Raw genomic sequence first — 26,330 nt, forward strand, 5'->3', positions numbered from 1 at the left:
TTTTGGTGAAATCATTGCCTTGTTTCAATCATAATGTACTTCAATGCAAGAGAAAGGAAACATCTGAACTGGCTATTGAAATATCTTAGACTTATAAATCACATTTGAGGGGAAGATCCCTCTTTAATTTTCACTACATCCAAGGTGAAGGTCATAGTTTCTAAAATTACATTAATTTTGAGCAGATTGGGTTTTTTTTAATACATGTACACACATAACCCCAGACCCTTATTACTTTGATGTGTTATTTGTAATTACCAGTAATGTTACTTGTAATTGTAAGTTAGAAGCCACATCTGCAAGTTAAACAAAAGAAACTTTCTCCTATAATGCCTTCATTATAATGTACATACGGTATAAGCACTTGAAGATATAAAAATCATGGCTTCAACAACTGTTTCCTTAAAATTCACCTTCCACAATCTAAAAGTCAACCAGCATTTCGTTAAATAAACATATTAACAAAATAATTGTATGTAAAAATTTAATAATAAATATTTGTAGTACATGTCTACTGATATTCAAGTGACATTTGCATAATCATGTTGTTTTGATGGCAGTTGCTAATTACAAAAGATTTGAAAAAGCAATTCATCATTTGATTTTTAAACACTATAAAAGCTATAAACCACATTTATAGTTAAAACAATATACATCATATGTCCAGTGAAAAAAATTGGTGGCTCTTATATTATTATAGTTTATGCATAAATATTGTGTAATGCTGACCTTTTGTGTGCAGAAATATATATCTAGATAAAATTTGAAAAAACAAGGTATATGACCTTAAAACATTACTATGCTACTCGTTGTTGGAATAATGCTATCATGGGAATACATATTTTGATTTAAAGCTACTGGTTTTACAACTTACAAATATAAAAGCTAGAAAAATGCTGTTTTAATTAATACTATTTAGGAATTATCAAATAAAACAATTCCTCTTGTAATACCTGTACTTCACTGTGCGTGCATAATTGCTAAACTTTGTGTGCATAAATATCACTTAATGCTAAGCTTTGTTCATAAATATCACTTAATGCTAAGCTTTGTTCATAAATATCACTTAATGCTAAGCTTTGTTTAAAAATATCCATTAATACTATTAAAGTTTTGTGCATAAATATCACATAATGCTAAACCTTGCACATAAATATGCTCTTTATATAAAAACTGCAATGGTAATAAACTATACTTAAAATGCAAATAAAAAATAGGTATATCTTAAAAGAAATACATCAGTCAGCTATCAGCTGAATAAATTTTCTTTGGTATCTGTTAAGAAAAGCATGATCACATTTAATGTAATATCTCTAATACTGGTTACTGTATATTAATGTATAAAAATTCAGCACTGCCAAAAACAAAACTTTTCCTCCTAGACACATTATATATATATTGCTGTTAACAATATTTAAAGTTTTGTAATTCACAACTTCAAATTGTAACAAATAAATTTCCAATCTATGAGGCAGTAGTAGATTGTGTGGCTTCGTTATTAATAACTGGATAAATTTCGTCACCAGGCACGCCCATCATGATCATCCAATGGTTGACTTCTTTATCTGCACGATGAGAATCTAAGAAGGTGTTGCATGATATTTCATACTCTCGTGTTCCAAATGGAGTTCTGCAGTTAAATAAATAGAAAAATTTAGTTCATTTCACAAGATATACCTTGAGGTATTGCTCATTTATTATACTCCTGACATATTAAATTATGATTTCCAATTACTATGAAAACATCAAATTCCTACATAGTTTAAAGTGACAACAAATGAAATAGTACATGTTTGTTTAGAGGCCAGCTGAAGCTCTCTACAGATGCTGGATTTTCAAGTAAATTCATATGTTTTAATCATATAAGATTGTGCAACAATAGATTATTTTCAAAACTTTTTGCTTCGTCATTTCAAAAAGAATGTTCCTTTTAAGAATTGAAATAAATCTATCATGTCATGCATGCTCTATGCAAATTCTAACACATTATTAGACTGCCTAAATTATCTCCCTTGTTTTGTAATGTTTATACAATAAAATTGAAATACAAACCTCATACAAAAATCCTCTTCAACAGCTAAATTCTGATTAGTATATTTGTGGTTGAAAATTATTTTGGTGTTAGCCTGTAATGATAACAATAATATATGTGAAAACTAGAATAAGAAAATGGTAATGATAACAATAACATATATAAAAAGGACAGATCAATTATTTCCTTTGTAAAATTAAACAGTTCCATGAAAAGCAATTTATATTTTGTGACTTTTAACTTTGATCAAGAACTGATTCTGATAATTACATTAGAAACAATTTATTAAATCAAACTACACAAATATACTACTTTATCAAGTTTTGAATAAATAAAGTTACAAAAAATTTACAAAAACCTATCTTTTTTCTATAGTTTTGAATTTTTCTATGATTTCTTCAATACAAAAGCAAAGATTACTCACAGGCACAGCGATTCCTTCATATTCTAATCGTAACTGTGGATTAAAGTGTAAGATTTGGAATTCTGTTAGGAAGGATGGCTCTGGCACATATGTGACATCTTGGTGTCTGGATCTTGGAGCTGATTTGCCAGTTGTGGCTCTATCACTTGATAAGAACAACTGAAATAAAGGAAAAATCAAATCAAACCACATATACAGTGACTTTAAACTGTCATATTCTAATATAGACCATAGTTACTTATAAATTATAAATAGTTTTCCTTAAACTTTAGCTTTATATAAAACAGACCAAAAAGGAAATGCCAGTTATATCATTTCTTATGATATTTCTTCATAAACAGAACAAATTTTACAGTCAATCCTTAAATGTTGTAAGCTTTATAATAGTGAAGGAGCAGCTAAAACCAATATCAATATCTTGGTTTGAATTGGTCAGGGATTAAACTCATATCCTCCTGCGTTCACAACAAGCACTTTAACAGGAGACCAGTGAGGCAGTCTTTAAATTGACAACAGTTTGAACATACAAAAATATATCAACAAAAGTTCCGATTGAATTTAAGACAAATATTGAAAGTACATCATTGTACAATTCTATTAAGGGGGTCTCATTGAGGGTTCTGATCCAGGATCCCGCTTACTGTTTTGTCAGATTCCTGTATCCCACTTACACTATGTACGTAAGTAATTCTCATATTTTTTGTAATTTTCCGTGTCCTGCTAGACTTCATTTCTTATTTTCACGGCACAATAATTTGTATTTCAAGAGTCACACTTACAAAAAATTGGCAATCCCTTGTCACGCTTAGACCCCAATGAGACCCACTATATACAGTATATCATACTTACACTCCCTCCCTCATTATCTAATGTACACAAGAAAAACTTCTGTCCATATCTTAATGGCTGTCCACATGGTGTACCATCAGCACTGAAATATAACAGGGGAGATAACTTAGGATTGTACTTTGTCTTAGACACTAAAGGTGAAATTGACAATCACTTGGTCAACTGTGACATGTGAAATATTTTTTATAAACTCGTATCTAGATACCAGGATTAAAATTGTGTATGCCAGACACAGCTACAGTCTTTCATTTCTGGATACTTTCTTTAATATCTGAAGCTATACTTAACATATGTTTTTTTTAAATGTTTAAGTCCTATAGCTACATCCCCTTGACTGCAAAAAGTCATAAATCAATATACTGATCATACTGTATAAGCTGTACTTTTAGACACAATGACAATAGTGTAAATCCTCCCCCGATCTTAAGTTCATTTCTAATTTCTATATAATATAAACATGCTAGTATATTAAAGTTTCTTCAACATTTCAAAATATATTTCCTTCAATCTTCCATTTTAATGAGATTTATTAAAATGCTAAGTATCAGCAACCTTCCAGTACTATAGATATAATATGAAAAAATTCACATGTTCTAATGGGTCATTCCTTATATAACTGAATCAAAAAGCTAAAATATTTGGCAAATTTTATCAATTTTGAACTTTACCTGGTAATAACAAATGTATTTCTTAGATTTGCACCCAATTCTTTTGATCCTGCTGTATTGCATGGTCCCTCTATTTTTTTGGCTTCTAGGATTTTTTGTATTGCAGGAGAAACTGCTAACTGGCAATCTGCTCTTGGTTCAACATGAGCAAAAAATTTAGTTTTGTCACGAGCACCTGGACAACGTAGATTTACTTTATCACCAAAGTGAACCAATCCATCCCTAGATATACTGAGTTGAAGCTGAAAGTAAAACATATGAGATGTTTTTACAAAGTAAAGTGCATATACCAATTTAGTGGTATAACTTGACCACATTTTAAATGTTCAGAGAAGTATACATTTTGGGATTTACAAAGGTTTGTATGCAGAATTTGGGATAAAAAACATACAATATCCACCTGTGTTTTTCTTCAATCCAGGGAAATTGGCATCCACAAAATATAAACTAATCTAGAATACCCAAAGAAAATTTCACATTGAGCATATTTATAAAGAGATTGTTTTCAAATAGCATCATTTGATGATAATTAATACACCAGCATTAAGCAAACTTTAGAAAATCTCATTTCGATTTGATCATTGTAATAAAAAGATATACATGTAGCCCTTATTCTAAAATACCATTTAAAACAACACAGAACTTTACAGTATTATTTCATCTTCTTCAGATTAATGTTAAACTGTCTAATTCACAATTGTATTTTTTTCTTCTATTGTAAACCTTATAACATCTAGTTTTCTAAAATGTCAAAAATTCTTGGAAATTCTTCAAAAATTCTTGAAAATGGCAATGATATATGCATACAATTATTTCTGAATTCATAGTTATTGGATATAACAAATTGCCACTTATACCTCTAGGCTCTATTGATCCTTCCTCTTTTTTTTTGCTCTATACATGTACAAATGTAGATACTTACTCTGTCAAATAATGTCTGTTGAAGTTGTGATCTCTTCTGGTAAAGAAGTTCACCCTTTTCTCTCCTTTCTAGAAAATCTTTCAGTGTGTCCTACAATATATATAGAACTTTCAAATTTTTGTAACCTGGCTGTTGTTCAATTTGTTCATGTGGTTCATATAAAATGTTTTTCGCTTTTCTTTTTTTTATCTCGATTAGATCTTTGGTTTTCCACTATTCATTATTTGGGACTCTTTATAGCTTGCTATGTAGTGTACATGTGAGCCAGGGCTCTCTGTTGAAGGCTATACTTTGACCTATATTTATTTGATCCCTCTGAAAACAGTATATATATCTTCAAATGGATCAACCTCATAAACAACCATGTTTTCAAAAGGTGTTGACTAAAAGTTGTTGCGTTTTATGTCAAAGTTTATGTTATCATTTGTAAAATTGTTGTTATCCATTGGAATGATGCACTACTATTATCAGTCTATCACCATGTGTTATAGCAGTCTCAACCCAAACCTGGTAACTTATATCCTACCCATAAATCTAACCCTCACTCATACCTTACCATAATTCTAACCCTTAAACACAACCCTAACCCGAACTGTGACCTAACCTCTTAAAATTATAAAAAGGCCCCTAAACCTTACCCATTCATTACTTTTGTTTTAAATCCCATTAAAGTGCTTATCAGCTGTTTTCACATGAACAAAATTCAAAATGGATTTTGAAAACATTATTACCTCTTCTAGCTGTATATCTTCATTCCAGTTGCCTACACGAACCGAAGGGTTGTACGTTCTGACACTCATTGTAATGATAAAAATATACAACTACTTCACAGAATTATTTTCGCGGCGATGGTCGGATGTTTACCTTGACAACACTCGACTAGCGTAGCAGTTAATAATATGGAATATGGTCAACTCGGACCAAAGACAACTCGTACCAAGATTACTCGGACCAAATTAAAGACAACTTGGATTAACATACTCGGACCATATCAAAGACAACGCCGACAAACTTCAAAGATAACGCGGACCAGTTTGCTTGGTATATTTCATAGTTTTAAATTCAACTCTGATCACTCTACAAATATAATATAAAGAGAAAACAGTAGTGGTCCTTGCAGTCGACTTGTCTTTGGTCCTAGTTGTCATATTTAGGTTTACATTTAATATAAAAATATTTTTCGTGACTTTTAAGAGTTTCAGTACTTTATTTCTTTTTGATATATATATTAAAAGTTCGTATGTCACTATAAAGCTGATCAGAAATAAAACGGGAAAAAATTATATTCATAATAATAAAAAAATCAATGTTTGATAAATGCTTGAACAAATACTAGCTTTTCATAAAGCTTGTTTTAAAAATTTTCTTTAATTTTCGAAATTCAATATTGAATGTGATACCATCATGGCAAATATATTTGATTCACAACAAATAACATATGCTAGCATGTAAAATAAAAACTTATGTTTAAGTGCTCTTATGTAAGATTTCTTTATTTTTAGGTTCGTTTGCAAGATAGAATTGTTATGTTTTTTTACGCATGCATGCATGTATATCTTCGGTTAACTTCCTACAGATCTCTAGAGTAGTTTTTTTCCTACTTCTAAATTATAACAATGTCATGTATGTTAAACATAGATAATCATTTAGAAAATATGTCTCTGTATATTTGTTTTTTTGTTTATTTTTGTCTATTTGTGTATTTGTATATTTTGTCATTGTCAGCTGGTATCATTCCTGTATTGGAATTTACACCAAAGACATTATTTGATTTGATTTACACAGGCAATTCAATTTATACATGAAATGAATTTCACTTTTTCCCTGATAGAATGTTAATCGTTTCCCGCATTGTAATGGGAGGACCAGCATCGGACCTTTTAACTTCAGTCAAAGGGTGAGGTCATGTGTCCTTCCAAAAAAAGTATTCGGATCCTCTATTTGATGAAAAAATATTTCTGGTCAAGAAGACGACAAAAGTATATTATTCTGAATTTATATTTCCCCCGTACCTTCATCTTCGCTAGCCAAGGGTAAAGATACTCTCCCCTCCTCTCTGAAGAGAATGGGACTGGATTATAAAACTTGGGTAGCGAAGATGCATACCTTATACTGTTTTAAAAATATAGAAAAAAAAAGAGAAAAAAATCGTTGAAAAACTAAATAAAATTGGTTGCGCTCTGCACGATTTTTTTTTTACTCAGACAAAAAACCATAACCCTTTGAAGTCAAATGGTTGCTCTCTTAAGCAATGGACAACAACTGTATACATTAGATAGATTACATACGGATATACGCTAATTGAATCTAAGTTTACTAGGGTAAATTAATCATGCGGCCATCCTATTCCCCCTTTAAAACTGGAAAATAGTTTTTCTGATGTTTCAAATAAAGAAATGCCTGTAACGAATAAACTTTGATATTTTGGGGTACTACCGGAAAAATATCACACAACGTGCTCGATGATTGCATTTAAAAAGAAAACTTCCTTGAAGTAAATAAGACAATACCTCAACTTCCTTTTCGTGTTTAAAAGTATCAGTAGCCATGTAAATAAAAAAGAATGGTGCCTAACATCTCTCAAGCTCAATGATATATGACTATGACTCAGAAATATTCTTATTTTTTTTCTCTATATTTTTAAACCGGATGTGGTGTACTATGACTTGTAACATGTCGTATCCTTGACCAGGTCATCCCTCAAAACAGCATTGCCGTTCTGTGTCCTTGAGATAAGTTGCATGTGTTGAAACACGGATGGGATCAATTTGTTTGAGGGAAGGATTTGAAGGATCTTTTTGTCAAAATAGTTTTTACAGTTTAGTATATTTTAAAAAGGCATACGACACAGTTACAGGGGAAGGAATCATACGGGCTTGACTACAGGTCAGATAAATAGCCCGTTAATCGTCTTTGTGCATAAAAAAATATGCACCTACTATCCAACACCCACAGTAAGGACATACGTTTTTTCCCCAAATGCACGTAGACGATTAACGGGCTATATATCTGACCTGCAGTCAATTCCATATTTATGCTAGACAACAGTGTATTGGACTATATTAAGACTACATATTTGTAATACAGATTGATTTAATTGTACTTGCCCAACAGTTTTTAATCTTTTATACTTTTGATCAATTGAGTGGTCTCGTGTCTATTTGCACTCTAGTAAATTACAACTGTCTAGTCAGGCGCGTAGCTCCCTATATGCTAACACGCAGTTGCGTGCACATCGATTCGGCATGCAAAAAAAACATGCAAAATAAAAATTTATAAATTAAATGTCAAGTTAAAGGAAACACATATATTGTCATTTTTTTAATTGATGAAATGTCATTAAATAACCGCATTTGGTTTCAAAATAGAAGTTTTATTGGAGATCATGACAAAATCGGACAGTAACTTGTATCTTTTACAAGATTTGAATTTGTTATACTCAGTCTAAGACATGTGGTTTCGGAGCACATTTTACAGAGTACGGTTTAACAATGAACAACGATAGGTTATCATCGCTAGCACTACTGCATATTCAACGGGATTTCGGTGTGAATAGTGACGAAGTTATAGAGAAGTTCGTTTCTACTTAGACGCGAAGAGCAGATTTTGGACAATTTTGAGTAAATTCTGTATCAGAAAAATGTGTAGTTTATGTTTTGAATTAACCATGATTATATATACTCTATTCAGAAGATTGTTTATAAGTCCTATCTACATGTAACTCCTCTTTCACTGTCCTATGACCGAAAAAGGAAAAAAAAATTATTGCATAAAAGGGTCCCAAAAATGGTACTTGCTTGCACATCGTTTCTTTCTAGCTACGCCCCTGCTAGTGTAACGTTAACTTAACTGTGAAGAAAACGGATAAATGTCTATAATACGTAAAGACACGTGATTGTTGTTGAAGACCGTATAATGTTTATTATTGCATAGCAATATAATATTTCCCACAGAAAGTAACCAAAAGTTAGCGTGCAATAAATTCCAATATTACACTAGTGCAATAAATCTTCAAAATTCATGACGTCATCAATGACGAAATCTTAGTTTAAATCAATTTTTACTTTCAAATATTATATTGCTATACAATAAAAGGGTTATTGCATGAATATTGGGGAATATTGTCCCTCGTAGCTCGTGCAATATAAAATTCTACTCGGGACAATATTCCCCAATATTTATACAATAACCCTATATTATCAGATATAAATAAGTTATAGACATATTTCGCGAGAATTGCACATATGTACATGTATATATGATCTATCTATACCACATCTGTTAAGATATTGTATTTTCTGTATACAGATAATTATGACTTTGAACTTCTGAAACCAGCAAATATCATGAATGGCAAATTAAAATAAATATTTTAACCACAAAAACTAGCTTGATTTTTAATTTAAAATATTGAGTGCAACCTTTTTACTCAAAGTTTGCAGCAGAGCATGTACATTGTATTTTGTAAAATTACTAGTACACAAATGTGTGTACATATGTAGAACTAGTAGTATATGACCTTTTGGCGACTACATGGTCATTTAAACTCCAGAAACAGCACTAGTTTACCAGTTTTTGAAAACCTCTATATTGTGTTTTCTTTATATAAAAAATACTTGATTTGCAATCAACACCAAATTTCCTAGATGACAAAGACAAATAAGCCTAAGGCAATCATTGTTGCTGGTACATGGAACATATAAACGGTTCAATAAACTTGTGCATAATTAAAACAAATGCTGGTCGAAAGCTCAACGTGAGAACACGCAAAGAAGCAATAGACGCAAATATGAGGCAACAGGAAAATTGAGAATGGAAAGGGAGAATGTGTCACACAGCAATACGTACAGTAAACATCGGTTTTAAAGAAGTCGAGTTCGATGTTAGAATATGTAACAGAAGAAACTAGCCAAAGATATAATAATCAACATTAATTAACAAAGGACTACTAGCAGTTTCTGAAAAGCCAGCTATATAGACCTTAATTTAACTGATGGAAAGATTATGTCTGAATCATATGAAAATAAAGCACAATCCCTCCCATTAGGTGCTTAGTATCATATCATTATAAGCTATACGAGAAGAACATATACACAACCCGTATTATATTGAAAACTGGTTTTGGAATAAACTGCGTGACAGTGCTTATATTCGATGCAAACAATGTTTTTATTGATGTTTAATTCCCATAAAATCATAACATAAGATACAAATCAAAGGAAAAAAACTAAGGGAATTATACGAACTCCAAAATGAGTGAGACAGTTGGAATCAGAAAGGTATATTCCTATGTCTGCTGGATACACACTGAAATTAGAAAGTCTGCTTTATATATTGAATTTCAAGATAAACCACGGCCACACTCTGGTGCATTAATCATCAACTAAATACCTAGGCTGCACCATTACAAATGATCTATATATTGGAGTGAACACAAAAAAACAACACGACATGAAAAGGTAGCTGAAGCCTCGGATTCTTACATCAAAACCTCCAAATCAGTTCAAAACCCATCAACGAGCATGTCTTTCCGATAGCTAGACCGCAAATACACCACGACAGTATTGGAAACCGGCAATACAAACTTAAAGACGAGCTGCACGATAGAAGTTTATTAGGATATATGATATGAAAAACTATCTGAGTGTAATATGGTTTATTGGGTGACAGGGTATCACCAATATATCTCAGTTAAAAATAAATTAGAAAGAACTTTGCATGATGTTTTTTATAGTTTGTCTTTTCAAAAACGTTCATCAGAACACTACAAACTATTTCCAACTAAAAATCATTACTTAGGTTTACTTAGGTTCTTTTACTTATACAGGAACTAAATTTCCTCTTCGTCAGTCTCATTAACTAAATCATCACCACTTCCGGTGATTGTTGCTCTATAGTGGCTTCGTACATCATTGTTTGGTTCATCCAGTATTTGTCTAGTCTATTCTCAAATGTATTTGTGGTTGGTGATGTCACTATAATATCGGGTAGTGCATTCCATGTTCTCACCCGGCACTCGTATAGCAAAGGCATTTCTCATTAATTCTGTTCTGGCTCTCTGTGGAAATATTTTCAGACTGTTATCCCTGTGCTTGTAGTCATATCCTTCCATGATTTACCAATTTGTGCCGCCTCTCTTTCATAGTTTCCGTTCAGTAGTTTATGTATTTCAATCCTATCACCTCGGACCCTTCTATTTTAGAGATGGTTGTTTTAATTTTTGCAGTCTTTCTGAGTATGTTCAGGTAGTTTCAATGTATACCGCCACCTTGGATTGCACTATCGCAATACACAATCAGTCTAAATATTTGCCCAAATCTGCAAATTTGTCATGAGACAGATGTGCAATTTTATTGTTTAGACTGTTCATTAATATGAAAAAAACTTGCTGATTTGTAGCATTATCTAAATTATTTAAACAAATATCAAACAGTTGTGGTAACAGTGTTGTTTTAGAATCATTTTTTTAAACTTAGCTATTTAAGGGGAGATAACACTTTTAGTAAAAAAAATATACTGGACTGATCGGGAAATTTTTAATTTAGAAAACAAGTTCGCTGACACCATTTTTTCTTTCTTTTTTCCTTTAAAAAACATTATAAAACCTATCTTCTCGAAATTTATTTCAAATTTTATATCATAGATTTCTTTTTAGGCACAAAATGTTTTTCAAGTTCATCATTATAAGCAAATTTAGTTAATTTTCAACGACTCATAGCATGAAAAATAAAACGGTGACCCATAGTTTTTATTATATTTTTAAAAAGAGCATAGTAAAATCTTCATTTTGGCAAAGTGAAATAAAATTCGATCTCGCGAAACATAAACCGATGATCTACCTTAAATTCTTTAGTCCTGGTATAGTTGTTAAGTTGCCCGACGCTGCACATTCTCAATCATGTCATTATATTCTATTTTATATGGAATGCCATACTGAGCTTGCATACTCTAAATGTGTTCTTATGAGTGTCTTTGTAAAAGAGGGGCGAAAGATACCAGAGGGACAGTCAAACTCATTAATCGAAAATAAACTGACAACGCCAATGGCTAAAAATGAAAAAGACAAACAGACCAATAATAGTACACATGACATGTGTAACATACAAAACTAAACACTATCTCGCAACACGAACCCCACCAAAAACTGGGGGTGACCTCAGGTGCTCCAGAAGGGTAAGCAGATCATGGTCAACATGTGGCACCCGTCGTGTTGCTCATGTTATCACAAATCCGGTAAATAGTCTAATTCAGTAGGTCACATTCATGAAAGGGAAGGGGATTGTAGTTACGACGTAATGAACATATCCGATATCATCTGTGAAACGGTTATTCCATAACGGTCAACCAACTCGTGATGACGTCCGTAAAATTTACGAAGGGATGATTTCAACTTAACCATTTTGATCTCTTGATGTAATAGCTTCCCGTAGTTGTGAGCAGCAACCCCGGTCTATCAAGAAAATCATGATAGAAAAAAGGTATCTGTATCTAGATATTTGCAAGTCTTTATCAGTCCTTCTTATGCTAGTAAAATTAATTTATATTTCAAAATTTGGAAAAAAAACCAAAGGTATCTGCCGAGGCGGATTTAGGGGGGGGGGGGGGGCAGCCCCCCCCTTTTTAGTGAAAAAAAATTGTTTGGTTATATAGAGAATCACAGGCTGAAGCGTGAGTGGAGTTGGACCCCTCTTAGGCAGTCAGTGAGCCCCTACTTATGAAAATTTCAGGATCCACCACTGATCTGTATCTAAATGTTGGAAGGTCCTTCTCAGTCCATCTTATATGTTGGTAATATTAATTTTTTAAATCTGGAAAAAAAAACAAAGGTATCTGTATCTAAATATTGGAAAGTCCTTCTCAGTCCTTCTTATGTTGGTAATATTAATTCATATTTGATATTTTCAAAAGAAATTGAATGACAATATTAGTAATCAAAGACATGATAATGTACTTGACGTCTCTTTAAAGTCATAAGAAACCTCAAATCAAAAAAACTAATGCATATGTTTTTTATAACTCAATGGATAGTTTTCATTATAAAACTTATGTACACATACTTTTTTCTGAAGAAAATTCTTTAATTTATTCACATTTAGAAGAAGTTTACTTTATTTTCATTGCTTCCTGGAAGGAAGGAAGCAATTCCCCCGACATATTTTCCGTATGCAAAGTGACCTCAGTGTGACCCATCTCGTAAAAATCCGGTGATCACAATACGCATGGATGTCCTTAAAATAGACTATTATCTGAATTTACATGTTAAACACGTGCTCAATTTCCATGCTTTTTTGTTGATTTTTTGTCGATTGTTGACAAACAGGTGACAATCGTTAAACTTCGGCTTCAAAACACGAACTTTAATTACCTGCCATATTTTGACAACAACACTGACCGATTGAAAAAAAATTGACGATTATACGAAATTTACACGAAAAAAATGATAAATTCGTGCACAGAAGACTAAGTTTTTGATGTTTGTATGCATTGGTTCAAGAATTGGAAAAAAAAAATTATTTTTCACCGGTCACTCGTTTCTTATGTTTCGCCACATTAAATAATTTCCGGAATATAACCGATAATTGATCTAACTTTTAGTATTTTCTTAAAAACGTAAAACAGATTTAGATTGTATTAAATATTTTTTTGTTATTTTAATTTACATTAATATATTTTTTAATTAAAATGATATTTTGAACGTCGAAAAAATAATTCGGATAGCAATTTTTAAATTTCGAATGTTTCTAAAATTGTTTAGAAAATCTCGGATGTTTTGATGTTTACGTCAACGGAGACGGCCATTTTGATGGCCAGACTTTGCAAGTGACTGAAGTTTATTAGGCTAAACAAACTTACTGGCCTTTTATATGCAGTAAAATAGATACAATGGCTTCTCAGAGAGGTGGAGGCTTAGTCCAACGACGCGGTAATCATGTAAGGACAGATGAACCAAATTCTAGTGAGCAGTCAGAAGATCTTTCTGGATATCCTGATGAAGAAGAGGAACACGACTCGAAAGAAACTCGTTTAACTTTAATGGAAGAAATCTTACTGTTGGGATTGAAAGACAGAGAGGTTATACATTAACATGAATGTGTTTTTCAGTATTTCTATTTCCACATTTGTCTACAGACATTATGTCATAACTTGCTCCCCTATACAGTTATGCCAACTTTTCATGAGGCAAAAAATGGGTGAGATTTGGCCAAAATTGAAAAGATCAAAGAGAAAATAATTACAACTTAAAGGAAAACAGGGCCTTAAAAGCATGAAGTCTCGTGCTAAATGCACGAGACTTGACAGCCCTGCCTATATGAGGGTCACAGGCACTTGCCTTACCAGACGCAATTACGACAGGACACAATTACGAACGATTTTTAATGTTTGCCCCCTTATATCATATTTATGCATGATAATTAATAAATGTTTCTATTAATTAAAAACCCACTACATTACTTGTGTTTTCACAAAAAAAAGTTCATGCGCACTTGGTTAATGTTGCAGACAACGGAAAATTAAGTTTCGTAAATGTCAAAATAATGACTCCCTCTCTTGGAAATGACATGAATAAAACACACAAGCTAGTACAAATTGCCTTCTTTTGTCATTATATAGATAGAAAAATATCTCCTGAATCTGTTCATATGTGTGATACCCTTTATCTTGCCCAAATAATCCAAAAATGAACGTTTTCTCAGACTCGTGTGACCCTGAGCATTGTCAGAAGAAAATAGTATTTTTATTGAAAAGTCCTGAGAACTCCGAAAGGTTAAATATAAATTAAAATCATAGGTTCACTAACTAAAAAGAGAATGCAGTGCTTCTTAGACGAAAGAACTTGCATGAAAACAAAAAACTCCAAATTATTTCCTTTTCAAAGAAATTTTTTTGTCACTAATTTCGTCTTCAACTTAACTGCTGAAGAATTTCAAGTAAAATACCATATTACACTTCTTATTTTCTTAGGAAATGTGTTTAAGATAAGATTAATGTATGTTTCATAAAATTTAGATCGTTGTCATTGATTTTTTCTGCCAGATATATAAATATAGTGCCGTTCGTAATTGCGTTCACAGGCCTCTACATTAACATTTTTTCTAACTTGTCCCTTCGGACAAGTGGCAAGAAAATCAGCTTGTCCGTACTCTTAACTCACTTGTCCGAATTCATAATTAAAAATCTAACATATTGATGATTTATGCAATAATAACACTTGGGCTTTGATTGTACCTAATAAAAGGAGCATTTAGTAATGTTATATGAATACCGCATCAAAATACATTTCATGATTTCAGAATGAAAGTTTTTTTTGCAAGACTGTGTTCTCTGACTCAATGTCCCTATCATTTGTCAATCATTAAATCATCATATCTTCCCAAACCACTACGTTCCCCTATGTACCTATTCATTCTGTAGTAGTGGTATGGGTTAAACCAAGGATGTAAATACACCTGGCCACCTTGAACATGTATATGAGTAAACCCTTTTAATTTATTGATGATGTCAAAACAAGCTTTTACAATTTATTTTGATTTGTATATACATTGATATATGATCATGAAGTACATATACACATTTCATTAAAAAATCTGCCTTTTTAGATTTTTTTTTTTTTTTTTTTTCATCTTAAATTTTTATATCACATGTCATAGATCTTATCAAATAAAACCTCTTTTAATGTATTGTTATGCATAAAAGCAAAATCAAATGAAACATACTTTAATTTAATATTTTAAAGTTTAGGTAAAACTCCATATGGAGAGGTGCTCCTAATTCAAGGAAGCTTATACTAAGAAAATACATTAACATTGGTTTCTTTCCCCTTACTTATCTCCCCCTGGTCAATGGCTGCCAGCATGTTCAATACTCCAAATCAGAGACATATTATACAAGTTTTATATGTCTCTGGTTCAATCAATGAATAATTATTTCATTAAGTATGATCAATAAAACAATCATTCATATTTTTGGGAATGTATAAGTCTTGAATTTGATCTATTTTTATTTGACCTTGATTTTTCACTTGTCCCATCGGACAAGTAGTATGGTGAATCTACTTGCCCGACACCTATGTGCACTTGTCCCGGACAATCGGACAAGCGCTAATGTCGAGCCCTGGTCCATATTGGGCTTGCTAGACCCATAAAACCAGGTCATGAAAATCTTACCAAAGTATCCCAACGTAAATAGAAAATTATGTGTGTTATGATTCAAAATGAAAAGCATTCATACATCTTTTATTCTATGGTACAAACAATTCAAGAAAAGTATTCTACAAAGAAAAAAAATAATTAAAGTTCAAAAATCGTTCGTAATTGTGTCCAGTGAGGCTTGTTTCTATCCATGGGAAGACCCACTATCAATGTATATTTACGTTTATAGAAGTGGGTCTTCCCATGCATAGAAGAAAGTGCCTGTGATGAGGGTGGTAATTGGAGGCAGCCTCATGACGAATCACAGTTAAAATTCATTAATGATGTAAATGTCAATTTTTGGAAAGTTTGCTATAGCTTGCTATTGCTACTTTCCTTAGGCGTCGGCCTCAAATTTCCGGTGACAGACTATTGCAATTTATTCTGCTCCGAGATATTGTAGTATTAGTGTTTGAATTCTCTTGAAGTTTCTTTTGTAATTTTGAGTAACTACTCTTTTGACTGAAAAGATTACAGCTTGAATAAAAAAGAAATGAATGTTCACCAACAATTCAGATGAATTTAACTTCATTTTGAAAATGAGTATCACAAACACGCATATCTGCCATCGCTGAGGAGAAAATCACAAGAAATCTTCGCAACATTGCGTTTTCATTTATTAATATTTCATGAAAGAACAATTTCCCGCCCTACTTTTACTGTATGTACGTATGTTAACGTGGTATAAGCCCGAGTGGGGATCCCACCAAGTGTATCAAAAGAATCAGGAATGACTGATTAAAATGCAAGAACAAGTTGACATTTTGACCAAGTGGTTGGATAATTGACAAGTAATAATGGTGTGTGTCCATACTTGCCCCAACTGTACAGGGTTCGACCTCTGCGGTAGTATAAAGCTGCGGACTGCAGAGCATCTGGTTTTATAATTTTTTCAGTTTACAGTTCAATCGGGATTAGAATTGAGGGAAAAGATTGAAAAACAAATTGGAAAAATCTTTATGCATGGCTTTCCCTACAAGAATGCTGAATTAGATAAAACAACTCTCTTTTTAACTTGACAGCTGATTGATCATTTTGAGTTACATTTTTTGTACATGCAAAAATTTCTGTTACAGGGTTACACATCATTCTGGAACGACTGTATATCATCGGGTCTGAGAGGCTGTATATTAATAGAACTTGGGTTACGAGGAAGGGTAGAACTTGAGAAAGCAGGAATGCGTAGAAGAAGTTTACTTAATCGTAAAATCCTTCTAAAGAATCCTGCTCCTACAGGTGATGTCTTACTGGATGAAGCATTAAAACACATTAAAGAGACAGAACCCGCTGAAACAGTTCAAAGTTGGATAGAATATTTAAGTGGTATGTGAAGTACTCCATACTGTTGTACTAAACTTTTAGATGATAAAATATGTAAAATTTAAATGTAGGCAGAGAAGTTTGCAGATTTCCTGATGGACCAGACTAAAAACTAGATCTTTAGATAGGGTTGTCTTAGTGTCCAGGTATCAAAATACATTTAGTTAGTCTACTGTATTGCTAGCCTTTCAATTCTGAGGTTGTGAGTTTGAATCCTGCATGTGGAAGGCACTCTTAATTGACTTGGATTGTCAATTTTACTTCCAAAGATGTCTGGTTCTCTCCTAATGCTCCAGCTCCTCCCACAAAAAAAAGGACCCCATCATAGCACAACAGTGCTGATTCACTGCTGCAAGTGGCGTTAAACACCAATCAACCTATTCAAACCATGAGTAGAAGTTTGATATTTATCTTTTGCTTTACTTGAATTGGAGAATAAAAATTCATGTACAGACTTTCAGACAACTTTCCTTGTAATGCCTGAGGAAAGTTCTTACATAATATACATTTACATGAGTATCAGACTAATTTCTATGATGATGGAATTTAAAAAATAATAGAGTTGTCTTCCTTTTAACTAGAAAAAATATATACATGATATAGACATGCCAGTAAGTGTTGTCTATTTTCAATCAGTATTAAATTTGTGCAGCAATGAATCATACATGTAGATGCCAATGCAACCAAAGGGGAAGACCCCCACCCCCCCCCCCCCCCCCACCCCCACAGCAACAACAAAAATTCTGAAGCACATTATTCATAGACTACTTACAGTTATTTGTAATAACAACATATAAAATGGTTCATATATATATATATATATATTATAGTTGTATGCATCCTTGCCCTTAGCATGCTTAGGGGTTTACATGGAAACCAGCTCATACAATTTTCCGTTTAGACTTTATTTACTAAAATTAAACAATATAGACAACAAAACCCATCAATTACCGCATGGTAAGAGTTTATTCTGGTCGACATGTTTCGCCAACAAGGGTGGCGTCTTTAGTACAATATTACACATGAAATCAAACAGTAAGTACAAATTTTGCAGTTGTGTGGTTTGCAGAACAATAGAGGTTAACCACTTCAGGTGTTGGTTCACCTTGTTCAAATTTATTTACTAAATGAAGATTGGTGTACTTTTATTGGAAAAGGATATTTGAATCTTTCTATGCATACATGTACTTAACATTAAAATAAAGTGTTCAGTGTAACTAAGTAAAAGCTAAGGGAACATACAAACAATGTGTGATCAGTTTAAAGAAAATAGGACTGAAGACTTGATGTTTCTAATCAACAGATTTAGAAAAAAATAGACATCTACAACCACATGCATATGTTTGACTTCATACCCATAATAATCAAAGTAATCTGGTATTTATGCTGAGCATTTATCAAGCCCTATCATATCATGGTCTGACATTAATAGAACAAGCTAAATGCTATATATGTTATACAACTCCTGAACAGACACTACTTGTAATCTTCATTGAGATTATCAGAGATTTAGAACAAATGGAATTGTAATAGCACATAATAATAAGTTTGATACATACACATAACATACCTCTTTATTCTGTATACAAAATAAGTGTAGGTTTCAAGTTTTACAGGTATTTTGTGGTATTTTCAAGCTTGTTTTCTTTTTAAAATTAGTTATGCTTTCAACAATAATTACAATTGTATTCTTTTTTATACGACCGCAAATTTTGAAAAAATTTTCGTCGTATATTGCTATCACGTTGGCGTCGTCGTCGTCGTCGTCCGGCGTCCGAATACTTTTAGTTTTCGCACTCTAACTTTAGTAAAAGTGAATGGAAATCTATGAAATTTTAACACAAGGTTTATGACCACAAAAGGAAGGTTGGTATTGATTTTGGGAGTTTTGGTCCCAACATTTTAGGAATTAGGGGCCAAAAAGGGCCCAAATAAGCATTTTCTTGGTTTTCGCACTATAACTTTAGTTCAAGTTAATAGAAATCTATGAAATTTTGACACAAGGTTTATGACCACAAAAGAACGGTTGGGATTGATTTTGGGAGTTTTGGTCTCAACAGTTTAGGAATTAGAGGCCAAAAAAGGGCCAAAATAAGCATTATTCTTGGTTTTCGCACAATAACATTAGTTTAAGTAAATAGAAATCAATGAAATTTAAACACAATGTTAATGACTACAAAAGGAAGGTTGGTATTGATTTTGGGAGTTTAGGTCCCAACAGTTTAGGAATTAGGGGCCAAAAAGGGACCCAAATAAGCATTTTTCTTGGTTTTCGCACCATAACGTTAGTATAAGTAAATAGAAATCTATGAAATTTAAACACAAGGTTTATGACCATAAAAGAAAGGTTGGGTTTGATTTTGGGAGTTTTGGTCCCAACATAATAAGGGGCCCAAAGGGTCCAAAATTAAACTTTTGTTTGATTTCATCAAAATTGAATAATTGGGGTTCTTTGATATGCTGAATCTAACTGTCATGACTGTGTATGTAGATTCTTAACTTTTGGTCCCGTTTTCAAATTGGTCTACATTAAGGTCCAAAGGGTCCAAAATTAAACTTAGTTTGATTTTGACAAAAAATGAATCAGTTAGGTTCTTTGATATGCTGAATCTAAAAATGTACTTAGATTCTTGATTATTGGCCCAGTTTTCAAGTTGGTCCAAATCGGGGTCCAAAATTAAACTTTGTTTGATTTCATCAAAAATTGAATAAATGGGGTTCTTTGATATACCAAATCTAACTGTGTATGTAGATTCTTCATTTTTGGTCCTGTTTTCAAATTGGTCTACACTAAAGTCCAAAGGGTCCAAAATTAAACTTAGTCTGATTTTAACAAAAATTGAAATCTTGAAGTTCTTTGATATGCCGAATCCAAAAATGTACTTAGATTTTTTATTATGGGCCCAGTTTTCAAGTTGGTCCAAATCAGGATCTAAAATTATTATATTAAGTATTGTGCAATAGCAAGTCTTTTCAATTGCACAGTATTGCGCAATGGCAAGAAATATCTAATTGCACAATATTGTGAAATATCAAATTTTTTTTTAATTAGAGTTATCTTTCTTTGTCCAGAATAGTAAGCAAGAAATATCTAATTGCAAAATATTGTGCAATAGCAAGATTTTTTTTTAATTGGAGTTATCTTTCTTTGTCCAGAATCAACTTAAATCTTTGTTATATACAATATACAATGTATATTCACTTTTTACTACCAACTGATAAATTAAAATAATCTTTACCATTCAGTGATAACAAGCAGTTTTTTTACATCTTAATATTTTATGATGTATTTAAATGAGTAGTTATTGTTGCAAACTCCATTAGAAATTTTAATTGAGATTAGTTTTGGAATAAGGGAAAGGGGGATGTGATTAAAAAAATTGGGTTCAATTTTTCTCATTTGAAATTTCATAAATAAAAAAGAAAATTTCTTCAAACATTTTTTTGAGAGGATTAAAATTCAACAGCATAGTGAATTGCTCTAAGAGAAACAAAAATTTTAAGTTCATTAGAACACATTCATTCTGTGTCAGAAACCTATGCTGTGTCAACTATTTAATCACAATCCAAATTTAGAGCTGAATCCAGCTTGAATGTTGTGTCCATACTTGCCCTAACCGTTCAGGGTTCAACCTCTGCGGTCGTATAAAGCTACGCCCTGCAGAGCATCTGGTTTGGGGTTGTGAATATACAATTTAAGAACATTATGAAAATGACTTCTTTAATAGTATTTGTCTTGTTTAGTATTTTAAAAACAGTTTTAGCAATATATTTATTTGAGTTGTTATTATCCGATTATATTTCCAGGTGAAACATGGAATCCATTAAAACTGAGATATCAATTGAGGAATGTACGGGAGAGACTAGCCAAAAATTTGGTAGAAAAAGGAGTATGTACAACAGAAAAACAGAATTTCCTTCTGTTTGATATGACCACTCATCCATTAACAGACTCTAATATCAAACAGAAATTAATCAAGAGAGTACAAGAATCTGTACTAAGTCGCTGGACAAACAATGCACAAAGAATGGAGAAACGCATGTTGGCATTAATTTACCTTGCACATTCTTCTGATGTTCTAGAAAATGCTTTTGCTCCACTTTCTGATGACGACTATGAAATTGCAATGAAACGAGTCCGTGAATTACTTGACCTTGAATTTGACCAGGAATCTATGAAGGAAGGGACCAATGATGTACTGTGGGCTGTTGTAGCTGCATTTAGCAAGTGATCTTCATTGTGACTGTATCTGTGGGTCTATATATACATCTTGTTTTATCTATGTTTTATTTCTGGATAATATCTCGTCAACATTTTATCCCTTAACATTCTTCATGGATAGAGAAACCATAACATTGTTCATACTTCTTATAACAGTTAGGTCATACAAAGAAAGAGGTTATTTATCTATTAATAATCTTCTTCTTAAATCTTACAACTAGGTTTTTAAATCAGTAATTTTGTTATGTGATATTAGAATGAATTAGAAAGTGTCGGCATAGAGAAAACAAACTTAATTTATCGCAAAAATGTCTAAACACATTCCAATAACAGACACAGACAAAAGTGAATTAAACACCAGCCAAATAATCAAATTTGTCACAATTTTGGTAAACATGGCAAATTGATTATATTCTTACTATTTCCTTACTCACAAATCATCCAGAGAGACCTTTGATTTACATGAAAATTTTGTATTTTTTAGAAACCAGTTTAAAAAATACAAACAAATCAGTGCAATGGATAGATAACTATATCTCAAAATAAAAGTCAAATTTCTAGGGTGGTTGCAGTAATATTTATATAATAATAGACTTGCTTTCAAACAAAACTGGTATTCAAGTAATAATATAACTTCTTCAGTATAAACTACTTCCATCTTTCTGTAATGTAATGAAATGTATTCATTATTTTTGACATGAAATGATTTTGAATCAAATATGATTATATTCTGAATTATTGTGTTACAATTTCTGCTGTATTTGTTTGACTTATATAGAAAGAGAGTGTTTTTATGCCCCACCTACGATAGTAGAGGGGCATTATGTTTTCTGGTCTGTGCGTCCGTTCGTTCGTTCGTTCGTCCGTCTGTCCCGCTTCAGGTTAAAGTTTTTGGTCGAGGTAGTTTTTGATGAAGTTGAAGTCCAATCGACTTCAAACTTGGTACACATGTTCCCTATGATATGATCTTTCTAATTTTAATGCCAAATTAGAGATTTTACCCCAATTTCACGGTCCACTGAACATAGAAAATGATAGTGCGAGTGGGGCATTCGTGTACTGAGGACACATTCTTGTTTATGTTCTGTGAAATAGTTGTCAATGTCAATGGTATTTTGATTAATACATTTACTACATGCACATGTAATTGAATGTTTTCAAAGTAAACAATAACCTTAAGGCATATCCACGGGAAAATGTATTAAATAACAGGAAGTAATATTAAGTTACCTTATGAACATGTGCTGTGTAGTTTCTTATCACTGTCATTTAGTCCAACCTGATGTGGAAAGGCATTAAATGTTTTTGATTGTTTTAATGAATAATTGCTGTAATTATTTCATGTATGTACAATAATGGAGTTGTATATTTTCTTACCTTTGTTAACATTTTCATCTTAGTAAGGTGTTTAAATATGTATTTCCAACTTAGTTAGGTGTTACATATGAAATAGTGTATTTCAAGTTGAATTTGATAATAAAGTTTTATTTTCATTAGAAAAATGTTTTTGATATAATTCACTAAAGTTTGTATATGTGTACATATATGCTGCTTAATATAGGAAATTGATCATCTACATAAAATTTTTGTGCAGAGTATAATTATTTTCACTTTATGTACATGACCCAATGGTTAACTGTCATAAACTGAAATGTTTAAAGATGTTTGAGAAATGTTAATGAGGTCTATGAGGTAGCAATACAAAATCATACATGTATTGTACAACACCATATACTACCTTCCACTTATCACTTCTTACTAGTGGTCTAATTTCTTTACTTTGAAGCTCGTAAAGTCATTGAAACTAACAAGGTACTGAAGGTGCCTTCCTTAAGTATATTTTCATATAGTAAACATTTAAAGGCAGAGTTTACTTAACACAATGTTTAAAAGTTAAGAGTTTATTCTTTGTTGCCTGTTACATTTCCCGTACTTTATTGTTATTTTTTATGGGTTTGAAATTTGAAACCTTTTCCCAAGCATTTAGGCCCCCAAAAATATAGTTTTGTTTTTTGCCTCCCTGCCTAACCTGAAAAATCATGCCTTCCCTATCACATTGTATCAACATGTTTGTCAAAGCACTTTTAACAGTTTAGATTTTCCCCCTATATAAAGTAAACTTAAAATATTAAAAAATTAAAAATTTAATCTACCTGTCTACCCCATTTTTTGTGCATGGAGGCAGGAAACAAATATATATATGTTGAGCCTTATTTGATGTAAATGGTAATTTGAAGAGATGTAAGATATTTTGATTCTGATATATTTTTAGAACCTATGTGAAAGTCTCATTAGTAGTTAAGTAATATTATATGACTAGGTTTGTTTCATTTGTTAAGTGCTTGTACAGGTATATGAAATAATTCACTATTTGTTATTTATTTATTGCTATGCTTGTTAAAATGATCAGTGATATTTACTGACGTATTGAAATAATATTTATTTTTAATACCAAGCATACATTATTATTGAGACACAAATGAAAATGCAGAAATTTTGAATTACAACTTTTACAAAATGCAAAATATGTTAAAAAGAAATGTTATATAAAAGAATTTTATGATATCTACTGTAAATTCAGAAATAATATCCTGCATGTGTTATTGTGATTTTTGAAGAAAGGACAAAAATGCAAAATTTATTGCAATTTTAGGAAAACTGCATACACTTATATGTATCAGATATCAGAATGCAAGTTTTGATTGATATAATTATTATCCAGTTGCATTATTCACAATAACTTAAATCTCACAATTATTTCTGAATTTACAGTATTAAAAAAAATTTTGAAGATAATTTTGTTCATAGATTTCTGCACTATTACTGACATATGTTTAAATGATTTACTACTTTAGGTTGTGAATGTAGTCAAATTAACAGAGGTAGACTTATTGGAAGCTTAACATTTGAAAGTTTGTTTTCTGATTATTTCCCCTGACAACACTGAGCACAACTGTTATATGTTAACCTTGATGTGTAATGTTGAATGTCATTGATTTATTCAGTAAGGTATTGTAACCTGACATTCTAATCACTTCTCAAGGTCTCTATTTTTACTGTCAAATAATTGCAAATCAAACAGCTGTTCTTTGTCTTTAACAAATGTTTTTTATTCACAACTGCTGCAGATTTTGTTTGCAACCACATTTGTGTGTCACCACATGTTCATTCTGATTCTGTGTGTCTGGATTGGTGTGTGTGTGTACTGTCAGAGTATCAATCAAACAAAATGAATTTTTGAATTGAAACAACTTCAAATTCTTGTGGTTTTTTTGTCCTTTTCATTATATTGATTTATTAGACTAAATTCAAATTTTTCTTGTTAATTTGTTTTAAAACAAAAATTATTGATAAAATTATGTAATAAAACATTTTGTGCAGTGTGTTGGTATAGGTTAATGAGTCAGCTGTGAAATCCAACACATATTTTTGTGTTTTTATTATTATTATTAAAGTCTTAGTTAGGTATTAAAAATGATTTATAATGTTAAAAGTGGTGAATTAATGTCTCTGATATAATGAGGTGAAGATAACATTGGGTGAAAGTGTGCCGGGCATGCTATAACATTGTGTACATTGGTTGCTTACGTTCCTTATTGTTATTCTATCATCGTCAAAGAATTTAATCATTTATTTAAAATACAGTTTCTTAAGCATAAAAGATATTTCTGTTTCCTGTTTCAGTATAAACCAAGGTTGGTAGTTCTACAGTTTGTTTTTTTACAGAATTTTACAGAAAGATAAAGATACATACCAGCAAGGATTTAAACTATGACCATACTTGTTTGATATTTGTTATAAAAATAGAAAAATCAAAATAAACATCAAAATTTGAGCTGAATCTTTAACAGGAAACATGACATATTTATTTTTACAACTAAACAATTTGAGTGTGTACAAAGTAGAAGTTTGTTATGTTGACCATGAAATCATTGTAACTTTTGTTTACTTCTTTAGCATTTACAAATTTTATTGTCAGCCAATCAAATAATGGATCAAGTCAATCACAATCACTGTGTTAACCAAAGCAAAGAATTCATGATCCTAATAAATAAGCAATTTTACTTTCATCCACTTCACTTGAACTTTTGTCATGTTGGTGGATAGTTCACATTTTAAATTGTTAACTACACATTCAAATTATTTAGTTGTAATTAGTCTAATTTAACTAACATAGATATTTTACCATGGGATATATAAATTTATATGTATATATTGTATCACTGAGGAAAATTTAATATTTGAACATTGAGGGGTGTCTATTTAATTATGTGTGCATCAAACTTAACTGAAATACAATCAGTAAAATGTAAGATGTAAATATGGAAACTGTAAATTGCTTGTTGACAATTTGTTATATCTCAATGGTATTGTCAAATAAATTTACATACAATTAGAAAAGATGTTATTATTTGGGATTTTTTTTATGCCAAATTGTCTACAACAGAAGACAGCACCAAGCTCTAAGACATCAGGAGTCTATAAAAGGTGTGAATAAAGTAAACAGAAAAAATCAAAGGTCTGCCATCAACCATGAAGTAGACAATCAACAAACAAATGTAGAAACATACAGTTCTAGACATCCACTGACAGGTTCCTCACTTGGGATATGTATAAAAACATGTGACTAATTTTATTTTCGAGTCTGCAACTTTTGTTGCAGAAAGCTCGACATAGGGATAGTGATCTGGCAGCGGTGGCAGC

The 26,330-nt window shown here is 31.7% G+C and overlaps 2 protein-coding genes across 2 annotated transcripts; one reads left to right on the forward strand and one right to left on the reverse strand.

Moving 5' to 3' along the window:
• Positions 1 to 470: 470 nt before the first annotated feature.
• LOC143071820 (cilia- and flagella-associated protein 161-like) lies at positions 471 to 5,790 on the reverse strand. Its single transcript, XM_076246425.1, has 7 exons — positions 5,627 to 5,790; positions 4,896 to 4,985; positions 3,974 to 4,215; positions 3,306 to 3,387; positions 2,457 to 2,615; positions 2,053 to 2,126; positions 471 to 1,630 (listed from the first exon to the last, which is right to left on the reverse strand). Exons 1-7 carry the CDS (start codon positions 5,693 to 5,695, stop codon positions 1,465 to 1,467), a joined length of 882 nt encoding a protein of 293 aa, XP_076102540.1. The 5' UTR covers positions 5,696 to 5,790; the 3' UTR covers positions 471 to 1,464.
• A 7,879-nt stretch (positions 5,791 to 13,669) lies between these two features.
• LOC143071829 (Golgi phosphoprotein 3 homolog sauron-like) lies at positions 13,670 to 22,387 on the forward strand. Its single transcript, XM_076246429.1, has 3 exons — positions 13,670 to 13,967; positions 17,161 to 17,407; positions 21,212 to 22,387. Exons 1-3 carry the CDS (start codon positions 13,779 to 13,781, stop codon positions 21,634 to 21,636), a joined length of 861 nt encoding a protein of 286 aa, XP_076102544.1. The 5' UTR covers positions 13,670 to 13,778; the 3' UTR covers positions 21,637 to 22,387.
• The last annotated feature ends 3,943 nt before the right edge of the window (positions 22,388 to 26,330 follow it).

This window comes from Mytilus galloprovincialis, chromosome 4 (genome assembly GCF_965363235.1).
Source record: "Mytilus galloprovincialis chromosome 4, xbMytGall1.hap1.1, whole genome shotgun sequence".
Classification (NCBI taxonomy): domain Eukaryota; kingdom Metazoa; phylum Mollusca; class Bivalvia; order Mytilida; family Mytilidae; genus Mytilus; species Mytilus galloprovincialis.